Source organism: Montipora capricornis, chromosome 14 (assembly GCF_036669925.1).
Source record: "Montipora capricornis isolate CH-2021 chromosome 14, ASM3666992v2, whole genome shotgun sequence".
Classification (NCBI taxonomy): domain Eukaryota; kingdom Metazoa; phylum Cnidaria; class Anthozoa; order Scleractinia; family Acroporidae; genus Montipora; species Montipora capricornis.
In genome coordinates, this window is record NC_090896.1 from 21134451 (window position 1) to 21147322 (window position 12872).

General features: G+C 40.0%; 1 protein-coding gene across 3 annotated transcripts in view; it reads left to right on the plus strand.

Moving 5' to 3' along the window:
- LOC138033868 (UDP-N-acetylglucosamine transporter TMEM241 homolog) overlaps nt 1-12872 on the plus strand; it is a 158654-nt gene that overhangs the window by 87942 nt on the left and 57840 nt on the right. For all 3 annotated transcript variants that reach the window (XM_068881735.1, XM_068881736.1, XM_068881737.1), the window contains exons 5-6: nt 6871-6948; nt 7042-7067. In XM_068881735.1, coding sequence (XP_068737836.1) covers nt 6871-6948; nt 7042-7067 — 104 coding nt within the window. The remainder of the gene's footprint in view (nt 1-6870; nt 6949-7041; nt 7068-12872) is intronic.

The window sequence follows — 12872 nt, forward strand, 5'->3', positions numbered from 1 at the left end:
GGATCACATGTGAACTAGTCACAAAGTCCAGAAAATGGTCGAGCTTTTCAGGGGCGACGCGATAACGGGGCACCTGTGACTCGTTGACTTCTCTCATTCCTCTTCCAAATTTCAATTTGTGCAATCTTGCCATGCTGAACTCATATTCAGTTAGGGAAGGCAATAATGACCTCATCTCCTCGAATTTCAATTTATCTGCTACAATGCTCAGCAACTGTCGTCCTGTTTGACGATTATCAGGTTGTTTGTAGCATTCAATCAGCACTTGAATAAACTCACTGGAAATCGATACATCTATGGGATTTGGAATGATGGACTTTCTCTGCAATTCCAGCCACACCATTTCAGCACTTTTTGGACAAAGGATGCTTACAACCATTTGCATCACTTCTCGCACTTTATCAACATAATAGTTTATATGCAGTTGACAGGGGAAATAGCTATATAAACAACAGATGTCCCGAATTGTAAGTCAAATAGACGAACATACCTGATCCAACAGGAACTAACTTTGCCGTTATCGACTTGATTATATACGAGTGTGTCTTGTCGATTGTTCTGTCAGCAATGGGTGGGTTTTCTTTGTGATTCGATAGCTCTTGTGGTACCTGGCAGTGCTTTCTTTTCCCTCGCCAACCGATTCCCAAACCATGCCTGTGTTGTGCACATATTTTGTATGTGCTAAACGATTCTTGTGAACATTTGAAAATTCCTTTGGAAGAAAACAAGATAATGTTTGTTTTATTGTGGACATTTATAGTTTATCAACGACACATCTGAAATGAATGAAAAAAGTCTTACCTGCTCTACAAAGAATTAACTCGGCCTCTGTTGTTATTTCTGAGCGACTAAGTTGCAACTGTTTCATATGCCCGAGAATGTCTTTCTTGCAATACTCGAGCGAGATAATTTCGTCCACAAAAGTATCTTTCCCCGGAGGGATGATTGGGCCACAGTTTGATCCGAGAATTTCTCCAAAGCTACACTTCTCCATATTAAATCAACACCCATCAGTTAACGCCCTAAATGCTAGTCCTTAGCAAAAATGGGGCAAGTTCAACGGTTTAAATTTATTTCCGTTGATTTCATTTTTCGCACTATTGTTCCCGAAATTGACGAGCCATCAGCTGTCCATCAAATGCATCGATCGGCTAGATCCAAACAAATTAGATGATGGTAAGCATTTTGCCTCACTGGTAAGGTTTTGATCCATTTTGCTTTAATGTTCAAAGCATATAATCTTTCCTTTACGCTCCATGATATTGTGAGTTGAACATTAAGCAGCTAAACTGCATTGTTTCTGTAAACAGAGGAATGGAACACCTGTTCGCGTGGAAGAAGTCTACAACCGCAGTGTGCGTTTGAGCCTTAACACATTACTCCTTGGACATAAAAGTTAAATGGCATCAATTATCCGGCAAAAGCGAGGAAGTTACGTCTCAATATTAATCTGGCAGGATAAACATCAAGGATTTGGACTGGACGGAATCAAATTATTTGAGCATTTTAATTAATTGGGCGAGCGGAAGTCTGTTTACCCTGTTAAGTCGAGCGACATACTAGGAAATATTGCTTGTGAAAGTGCTTATTCTTGTAGTTACTTACATAATTTCGTTCTCAGCGGTGTAAGTACAAGTATTTTTTAAGTATACAGACGTTTTTCAGTCTGTTTCAACGTAACAAAATGCTTCTTTGAAAAGCACGTATTCAAGCACAATCGAACAGACGAATTGTTCATAAGCGGAAACTGATAAATTAAGTAAAACTTTGTTTATCTTTTCCGAATCAGGGTTTATTATTTAAGCAAAATAATTTAAAAGCAACTTTTCCAGAATGAATTAAAACTGCATTTTTTCGTAATTTATAACATTGATGAAATTGATAGAGAATGCGATGCTGTTATAGGTGTTGCGTGAAGTGAAGCGATCATCCTGTGCTACGCACACACATGCTTCCCTGCAAATTCTGAATTTATATAGTCCATTTACAGTGTTAATCTGTTGCATTACTTTGATTTAGTAATAGATTTCAATAAACAAAAAACAACAACAACAACAACAAAAATTCCTCGCCAGGTCTTGCTTACAACAGCACTGCCGGATAACTATCTGGGGAGGGGTGGGGAAACGGTTGTCATCCAGGTCAAGAAAATCATTTTTTGTCGAACACGAAGGCTAGAGTAGTCCGAATGATAATTTTTACATTCTCTAGCGACCAGCTTGCGTTTGCAAAGGTGTCATTTATTATTGAGGACGAACGCTAGTCTTTATCAGCCACTTAGTTAAGATGTTAATTGAGATAATACCCAGATTTTAGCTCTTTCGTTTTGCACCTTAAAGTACATTGCCCGCGGATTTTTTTATATTTATTAAAACTACAACCCTTTGGCTTTATTTTTATATAGGTAGCATTCAGAAATTCAGAATCCTTCTAGGAAATTATTTCCATTGAAATTAACACAAAATGCCCCTTTTTCAACACTGTTAAACCATCATCTTTGCTTGAAATTGTTTCTCTGTTGTTGAGAAGACCCTGGAAAAAAGACAAGGATATTTATAAAGAAGAAGGGTTGAACAGTAATGTGGTGTAAGTTGATTGAAGATACTGTTGCTTGTGTGTTGGCAAGAGACATAACAAGTTAGCCATTTTTGCAAAATTTTATCTTAAAAAAATGGTCCCAAGGGGCTAAAACTTTAATTAGCTGTCGCGTGACCACGTATCATTATGGAGACTAATTGATGGCCATTTGATTACTTACTCATGAATACCTTTCAGCATGCAAAGTTTGAGGTAGGGTTGTATCTGGCCATTTCCAAAATTACTTGAACGTTACGTGGACTGGTTCTTAAATATTCTTTAGATAAGGTACTTTGCTTGAGTGTGTTAATATTAAAGTCACCCATGATCAAGCGTCTCTTCTTTGATAAATAAATTTTATTTAAAGTTCCTTCAAGCGTGGTTTGTATACAATGCCAATAAATAATTCTAGGGTTTCAATCCACATATTTTCAATCAAATCCATTTTTAAGTCATCCCTAAATCGAAAGGTATGATCAGATTTTATGTATAGCCCTACTCCATTACCAGATGAGAAAGTGTGATTGCCATTGACAAAAGTGTAGCCAGGAATTTTAAAGCAATCCAGATCAGATTGACGAGTGATCCAAGTTTCCAAGCATCCAATGAAGTCAAAAACAAAAGGAGTGTGATCTAGGAAGTTACATAATTCAGTGAAGTGCTGATTTAGATTTCTAATATTTAAATGAAATGCAGATAAGTGTGGTCTAACAAAGGAAGACAGTTCATTTAACTCATCCATTGTGAAAATACCATGATCATTAAAGGATTGCAAATTAAGATCAGGATCATTAATACTTCGATTCATTCTATAACATCAATAATAGGAAAATATACACACACACACACACACATATATATATATATATAGCTCTTTGGCATTACAAAGCTTTTGCTTTCATGTCCAAATTGAGCACTCTACTGGGATGAGTCATTGCCGCTAGCAATTGCGCATGCTCACCAGCCCGCTAGTTTGAGCACTCTGGCATGGCTTAGATGTACCACATGTGTGGGACATTTGGGGTGGCTTTATAGCTTAACCTCCATTCCAAGCATCAGCACTGCACTGATGAGGCCCAGAAGGCCGAAACAGTACTGTCTGCAGTTATATATATATATATATATATATAGTGAAAATAGTGGGGTAAACTTCTAACTGGTCTGACTTGGTTTCACAACGTTTCGGCTCGGCTATTCAGCCTTCTTCAGATGAAAGTTAAAATCTAAAAACTAAAAACTATTTACAATGGCTGCGTGTATTGGAAGTAAAGGCTTATATAGGCAACTTAATTAGAAAATACAAAGAGGTTTTAATTACAATAGTTGACATAAAAGCAAGTGTCAAAAGTTACGCGACAAGCCAAACGTAACGAATTTCCCGCAGAAGGCCTCTAAACGTCTGAATGATCATAATGGGAGCCACAACAAGGTCCCAAAGCAGGGCCCTTAAACAATGCCGTAAAAAAATAAATAAATAAAAAAATAAAAAATAAGAAAAAAGCAGAATACTCCAATGGGGCCCATGAACGCAGCAAGCAAGTCGCAGAACAATTGACAAATGCATACATAAGAAACTGGACAGGTCACAATATATATATATATATATTTAAGAGTCATTGTTATATAAAACCCTGTCAATATATAATTTACCATGGTGGAAACGCAGTTTCTTCCCTTCTTCGTAAGCCTGTTGCATGACATCCTTCAGCTGTTTTTTTTTGTTTGTCTATCTTCCCAGATTAAATCGTCAGACACTGTAACGCCATTCTTTAACATTGTCTTCTTCTGGATCACTTGTAGGCGCTCGGGCCGATAAAGGAACTTGGCGATAATAGGCCTTGAGTTAGCTCCATAGTCGGCCCTAAATTCAGCGACTCTGCTGTGGTGTCAAGTTTTCGCTTCATTTCAGCCAAGTCTTGTTGGAAGACAGCTTGGTTGGACTTGATAGATTCCATATCACGGAGCATAGAACCAAGACACTCCCGAAGATAAGTTTCAAAATCTTGATCTTCGCTCACAGACGAATCCATTTTTCGACCTCTCCTCAACGTGCCCATATTGACAAACACACACACACTCAAAAAACACGATTAGAGACATAAAAAGATGTAAAATAAACAGTAAGAAGTCTGAATGACAGCAGAGCTGAAAAATACGCAGCCGTCTTCGCTTACCGCTGACCGCTGAAGTCTGGGACTTATTTGGGGCTTATTACATTGTACATCTTCCTTTAAAAAACAGTGACATCAAAACAACATAATAACATTGTATGTCAATAATTGAAAATGTACTAGTGCCACTAGTACTGTTTTCTATGAAATGTGACGTCCTACTGTGCTGCTTAATTTGCGCTATTGTCCTTTGCAATTACGGCATCATGTATGGACTGGAATCCAATTATTTATGACTCAACAATGAGGGAGCGTGCTAATCAGTGAGCAGCAAGATACCATTATGGTTTTCAACGGCACTATTGCGCCTGAAAAACGGGCATATATTGCCTTTTTAGCACATGACAAGGATATTCCAACACAAGAGATCGTGGAAAAGTGCAATGTTGCGAAATCATCGGTTTATAGGATTAGAAAAACGCCTTTTAAGGAAAGAAAAAGTGCACAAAAGAAACACACTGGAGGACGTCCAAGTAAGCTGGGTATTCGGCAACAACGACTTATCACACGAAGTTTATATGCATTGAGGAAGGAAGAGGGCCATTTTTCCATCAATAGGCTTATGCAGAGGGCCAGAATCAATTGTTTAGAAGTGACTAACAGAACTGTTAGGCAATTCCTTCACAAAATTGGGTTACATTATCTGCAGGCAAGAAAAAAAGGATTGATGTCTGAAAAAGACAAGCGCGACTGTCTGCAATTTGCAAAAAAGATGAAAAGAGATTATCCATTAGACGTGTGGACAAATTCAGTCGCGTTTTACCTAGATGGCGTTAGCTATTATCATAAAATGAATCCATTCGATCAAACCAGAGCACCAAGTGGGCGTGTGTGGAGAAAACACAGCGAAGGGCTGAAGCAGGGCTGTACTTCAAAAGGAAGCAAAGAGGGTAGTGGGGGACGCGTTGTGCGACTGATGGTAGCCATAAGTTATGGGAAAGGCGTCATTGAATGTCAACCATATGAAGACTTGAACAGTGAGACGTTTGCAATTTTTGTAGATGAAAAGTTTGACTCTATGTTTTTAAGAGCGGGGAAAAATGGATCATGCTTATTCCTTCAAGACAATGCGCCAAATGAAAATTCGTCTTTAGTTAACAGAGTGTTGCATCGCAAAAGAGCTACACAATTAAGAATACCTCCCCGAAGCCCTGATATAAATCCCATTGAAAACTTTTTTCACCTATAACACTGTACTCTTTTTGTAAACATGAATCAGAAACTATCAATCATCTCTTTTTTAACTGTTCTTTGGCTTGAAAAAAAAAAAACGAGTCCAATTAACGTTGAAAGATGTTTTGATGGGTATCCTGATATGAGAATGCCCCTTACTCAATACCCTACTTTTGATATATTAAAATTCGGTTCTAAACAAAAGGCACCATCTCTAGGCTCTGGGGAATAAACTCATTAGATCCTTCTGTTTATTCCTCAGAGCCTCGAGATGATGCCTTTTGTTTAGGATTGAATTTTAATATATCGAAATTGGTCTATTACTCAATAATTCTTGGAAAAACCTACTTATGAAGCAAAAGAAGGAGTGAGGTACTTCTGAATATAAGTAGTGTTATCGCTAAGTTAATATTAAGTATGAAACTATGCACCAAGAACAAAAGAATTAAGAAAATAAATGGTAAATTGACTTTTTGATGTAATAATTTACTCTAATTATTATTTGTAATTCATATGCATGTTCTTGTGCTATACTTAGTTTAAGTATTATTTATTTAAGTGTTGTAAAATAAATAAATAAAATGAGTGTAGTAAAATGAGTCTAGCAATTTTTCTCTTCGTGTCTAGGCTTTTGTTTATCATGCAATTTACATAAAGGTTTCTTAACGGATCTTATATTTAATGCTCCACAAAACTAACCCAAATACAATAATGTTCCATTTATTAAATAACAAAGAACAACCGCTTCATTTTCTCTATTCTATTTACTGGATATGCAGAGTGACAGTATACTGATGTGCTTTCATTGCAGAGACAATGTGTACATTCTCCTGAATGCAACAATTAATTGACCTGAAATCCAAACAGTGCTGTGTTGTGGGGTTCACATGCCTCCATTCAGAAGATAAACTAACTTTTCTGCTTGTTAAATCTGCTCCTTTTATCATAGCCAGTGCCAGTATTTTGTGCAATCCATTACATCTCCACAATTCTTCAGACACTGGTTGAATCAATCGTCTTAAGGCAGGTGAGTGCTTTGGTATAAATACAATTTAAAATCTTAATTGCTCCTGTTTATTTCCTTTCCTCCTGAGCTTGTTTTTTCCATTTTATATTTTAGGATCTGCCGATAAAAGTGCAGTTAAGGTAACAATTAATTAATACCTTATAATATATAACTGTCATAAGACCCCACTGTAAGGCACTTTGTAATTGAAAAAACATTTTGTAAATCTGATAAGAAGTACAAAGGTGTTTTCGAATGTAACCATCCAGATGAAAAGGATGCTCAACTAAAAAGCGTTTGTAGTGCGTTTGTATTTGAAACACATTTGAAATGCGTTTGAAACTGTTTGAAATGTGTTGGAAACTGCTTGAAACCCAAGGTGTTTGAAACGAAGGAAAAGATGTTTATCTGTGTTTGAAACGCCAACCATTGCTCTCAACAGTGAACATAATTATTACTGTCGCAGCAAATTATTTCAGTAGAGATCTGCATTGAGTAATTTTCCGTTTCAGTTGTTGCTTAAATTACCCTTTTGTTTTATTAAAGCTTATCGGTAAAGGAATTAATCAGAGTAGATGACAAAGTAGATGACTTTTTTTTTTCTGACAAGCCAAGGAGCATATATTGCTTTTGAAATAATGACATAGTATTTGAAATAATGAGCGAGAATTCTGTGTAAGCTGCTTTGACACCTTGTGGGTTGTTGTGTGAAATAACAGTTACCCTCAGGAGAATCAGTAGCTTCCATTCAAGCCAACATTGAAATACTCATAGTACTTCCATAACTTCTGCCAATGAATCGTCTCTTGAGTGACATCAAGCTTGGTTTCAGTATCCTCCAAGTTTTTGCTGTTGAGATTTAGTCAGGTTGCATATGTAATCCCGTGGGATTTTTATGGTGAAAGCAAACCACCAACCTAGATGTGTTAAGGGGATCCTAAGGAACACAAACAATGTTGTCGGCAATTTTGTAACCTGTACTGGCGGCCGCTATGGGGGTCTATTTTTAGACCTATATGGCTCAACATGGAATAGAGGCTCGAATATAAAATGCAGTGTAAATACAATTAACTACAAGAAATTTTAAAATAAAAATTGTGATGAAAAACCGACGTTTCGACGCATCCTGCGTCATTTTCAAGGTGGGTTAGAAAAAAGTCAGAAATGAATAAATTTTCGTTCAGTCCTCTTGGGAGATGTCCGTATTGTTCAGCCTAATTGAAAATTTATGCCTTCAGTGAGTCTGATTGGTTGTTTAGCGATGGTTTTAGATCCTTAATATACATCTCATTTACCAAACAGTCAAATTTTGATATGCGTCGCTTCACCACGGTGAAATTCTCCTCAAAGCCGTTTAGGCTGTTGTGACAGTTCTTGTAGTGCGTTCCAACTGCAGTAGTTTTGTGTTCCCCTACCCTCTGGTATAAGTATCTACATGTGTACCCCACATAACATGCCTCGCACAGGTAACACTGAAAAAAGTAAACACCATTCTGTCTACTTACAAGTGGGTGTTTTTCTTCCTTCAAACCAACTTTGGTGCCGAGTTTTCTGGTTGTAAACACTGGCTCTACTTGAACCTTAATCTTACTATTTAATTGCCCTAGTTGTTTTTTGACGTTCTCACAGAAAAACTGGTTTTTGAATGGAAGAGAGAATCTAACAACTTTGTCATCATCTGACTGCTGACTCAGCACCAACTTTGGTTTGAAGGAAGAAAAACACCCACTTGTAAGTAGACAGAATGTTGTTTACTTTTTTCAGTGTGACCTGTGCGAGGCAGGTTATGTGGGGTACACATGTAGACACTTACAGCAGAGGGTAGAGGAACACAAAACTACTGCAGTTGGAACGCACTACAAGAACTGTCACAACAGCCTAAACGGCTTTGAGGAGAATTTCACCGTGGTGAAGCGATGCGTATCAAAATTTGACTGTTTGGTAAATGAGATGTTGTATATTAAGGATATAAAACCATCGCGAAACATCCAATCAGACTCGCTGAAGGAAAAAATTTTCAATTAGGCTGAACAATACGGACATCTCCCTAGAGGATTGTACGAACTTTAAATTTATTCATTTCTGACTTTTTTCTAACCCACCTTGAAAATGACGCAGGATGCGTCGAAACGTCGGTTTTTCATCACAATTTTTATTTCAAAACTATTTTCCAACAAACTACTTATTAGATACAATAAATTTCCACAAAATATAGCAGAAATCTTTAATATAGTCTATCTAATACATATCCATAGACTTAAGTACTAAATGCCGATCACATGATCAACACTGCACGAAAGCGAGGCTGGTCGTTTGTTGTCTTCAAATAAGCATCAAAGGCATATTTCTTTTTCTGGAGTTGTTCAGAAATATGACTACAACAAGTGAACTACATGATAATATGTTTTGTTCACGTAAGACGAAATGGAAGTGAAGCTGAGCTCACCTGCGCTAGAGTCGCGCTATCGTCAAACCAAATGGAATTAGGTTCGGCACAATGTTGGCTCGACATTTACACCAGGCCTTAGCTATGCGATATGTTAACCATAGCAGGTTTACAGGTATATATAATTATTACTACCCAAAACCTAGTCAGGCCTTTGGTGACGATAACAGTTTTTTATAAATAGCACAAGTGATCCCATAATGCATTGCGGTCTATAGAACATGGATGTCAGCGAGAATCATTCATCATCCTCAAGGCTGTTGCCTAACAGGAGCCCGGTAGCCTGGGGCTCCCAAAGAATAGGTCTGGGCGCCTTAATTTTTCACAGCAAAACCTTTCACTTCATATGATGGGCTCCTAAGTTCTCAGCGTTTAGCTCTGAGGGCCCCTTTAAAATTTTCTTAAGCAGCAGCCTTGATCATCCTTGTCTTCCTCGCTGTCATTGTCCTGCTCATCCGATGTTTTATCATCACAGCTATCATGCTCAATCATATCGACATTGTCACACGCTTCCTCTGTCTCGTTGTTGTTGCAGCTGCATAGATCTGTGCAAGTGAGACCTGCCCTCCGACAGCCGCATCTGTTGTTTCCGCATTTGTCCTTCCCACAGCCACACTTGACAAGATAAAGAACAGCGTCGGGTGCCGGCTGCAGTCTCGTCATCACCGGCATCCATTTGTCTGAAATCTGAAAGAAGGCAATGCATTAAAGTCGTCTTGATCTCTAGTGTCGGACTTGAGAGTTTATGACTATATCAATCATTAATTTATAATACTCTAATGACTCTCTAATCTGCGAAGGCTGAAGGCACGGTCAAAGACCTCCACCACCTCACTGATTGAGCTCCAGTATGCGGATGACAACTGCGTCTGCGCCACCTCATAGTGTCAACTTCAGGCAATTCTGGATGCGTTTACAGTTGCCTATGAGAGCCTCGGCCTCTCGGTGAACGTAAAGAAGACAGAAGTCCTCTTCCAACCTGCCCCAGGCCAGGATGCCTCACCCTCTCCCATGAGTATTAGCAGGTCCACACTAAAGAATGTCCAGACCTTCCCCTATCTTGGCAGTGTCCTCTCCACAAAAGCTGACATCGAGGCGGAGGCTCTTTATCGCCTTAAGGCTGCAAGCTGTGCCTTTGGGAGGCTTCGTGAGAGAGTGTTTGCGAAGAGGAGTCTGAGGAAAGACACCAAACTCCTTGTGTAGAAGGCTGTCGTGCTTCCGTCCCTCCTCTATGGCTCGGAGACCTGGACGACCTATAGGAGATACCTTAAGGTCCTGGAAAAGTACCATCAGCGCTGCCTGAGATGCATCCTGGGTGTAACCTGGCAGGATCGACAGACAAGTTCCAGCGTCCTTGACGAAGCACAATGCACCAGTATCGAGGCCATGATAATCGAAAATCAACTGCGTTGGACTGGTCATGTTGTCAGGCTGATGGACTCGCGCCTCCCCAAGCAGATCCTTCTCGGAGAGTTGGGTTCTGGCACCAGAGCACAAGGGGTGCAGCGAAAGCGTCTCAAAGCAAATCTTAAGGTGTGCCACATTGGTCTGACGACCTGGGAAGATCTGGCATGTGACAGACCCAGATGGAGACTTGCAGTCCGGGAGAGTGTGGTGCTATTTGAGAAAGAGCGGCATCAGAAAGCGGAGGGAAAACGCCAACGGCGTAAGGAACGTGAAGCTGCCCCTGCTTTGTCGCAGCAGGCGTCCTACATCTGCCCCGCCTGTGGCAAAGCGTGCCACTCTAGAATTGGACTGTTTAGCCACCAACGGGTGCACAAGACTAGAAGTTGAACAGACAATCTTACTTGTTTTCGAGGGATACCATGACTGACTGAGAACATGCCCGCTGTGCGAAGGATGGTAGAGCCGAGATCTGCTTTCCAGCATTCCAGCTTCCCTTCAAATGCAAAGTTTCTAGTAACATCAGCTCCACTCCAGGCATGAAAACCAGGTAGTGCTGCCGTTCTAGCTGCTCCTAAAGCGCGGACAATTGGACAAAGCTGGATACTTCGGTGACGCTGTCCTCTTCCACTGACGAATGAAGTGTCCGTGCATAGCTCCGGGTAACATCTAAGGGCCAGTACAAACACGTCGGTGTCCAGCGAGAAGATCTTGATATGATGAGGTAGCATCTAACGCGTGTAGCAGGATTTTAGTATTTAGTGCCTCTTCTTGGTTGCTATCGAGGTACGCCATATCCTTGTGTGTGGCCCTACACTTACTGCTCCATGCAACCACCACGTACAAACCATTCTCACGTCCCTTCTCTAGAGTCTTGCTGGCAAGATATTGCTTCAGTTCATCCTTGGTGCTCACATGTGCCAAAAGTATCTTCATCAGCACCTGCATAAGATTTGGTGTATCAATTTTAGTATCTTTACCTCTTTATCTATTCTTGTAGTACATTAGAAAGAGGATCATTGTTTTTGGATGAATAACCGTTGATGGTATATCTTGGAAATCTGAGTGGTGTCAGTAATCTTGTAGCTGATAGGTTGCAAGCCTCCCTGGCGAGATTTGCATCATACATGTACATCATACCTAAAATCAGAATAACGTGCCCATTAATGTAAGTAATTATAACTAATATAAATAAAAAGGTTGCAAGGTAAATCTCAGTGGGAGTGACAAACGTGTCGAAAATAAGATGAATTTCATCTGCATCTCGGTACTTGTTGAAGATCGTCACAGTGAAATGCTCGCCCTGTTCTGAGCAGGTCTTAATCCAATCCGGTTTTTCCAGCGCTTGTACCTCGGCCATACCATTTACAATGGAAATCTTGATCTGCACACCCTCATTAGCCAACTGGTGAGTGGGTTCAGCCTACTCAACAGATCTATCACTTGGCAGCTTCCCTAGAATACTCATCAAGACTCTCTTTGCGGAACAGTGCAGCATATTGCCATCAGCGGCAAACATTGATCGTGGAACTACCGAGAACTCGTACACTTCCACTGCTTCTTTGATGTCTATCTCAGGACGGGACTTGCAGATGACCATCAACCGCACGAGACATCGATCTTCCTTTAGCTCGATGATCTTATCCTTTGTAGCCACCCTAACTGTTTTCCCAGTGGTCTTCCACGTTAGGAGCTTGCGCTTCTTCACCCCCCTCCCAGATGCTCTTCTCGGCTGTCTGTATCCGTTCCTTAACGAATGTCTCAAACAGCTTGTTACCAATGACGCTTTGATCGCAGAGATCTTTCTTCACTTTCTCGGGCAGGCTCACTTTCGTCACTAGGTTGAACAGATCAGGGCCTTCTACTGTAAACGGGTTGGTGAAGCGTTGAATACTGGCGGTCAGCTGCTGGACGTTCCTTTCTTCACGTAACCTGACAGCAGTGGTGAGGTTGTGATGGCTAGTCTGCGTCTTGGAAGAAGTACCTGCCATCAGTTTGACTTGTTCTGCAAGTCTTGCGAACTCAGGAGCAATCAAAAAACCTCATGCATGCAGTAGGGCTCAGTGTGATGCCAATCAATTCACCTGAGACTTTC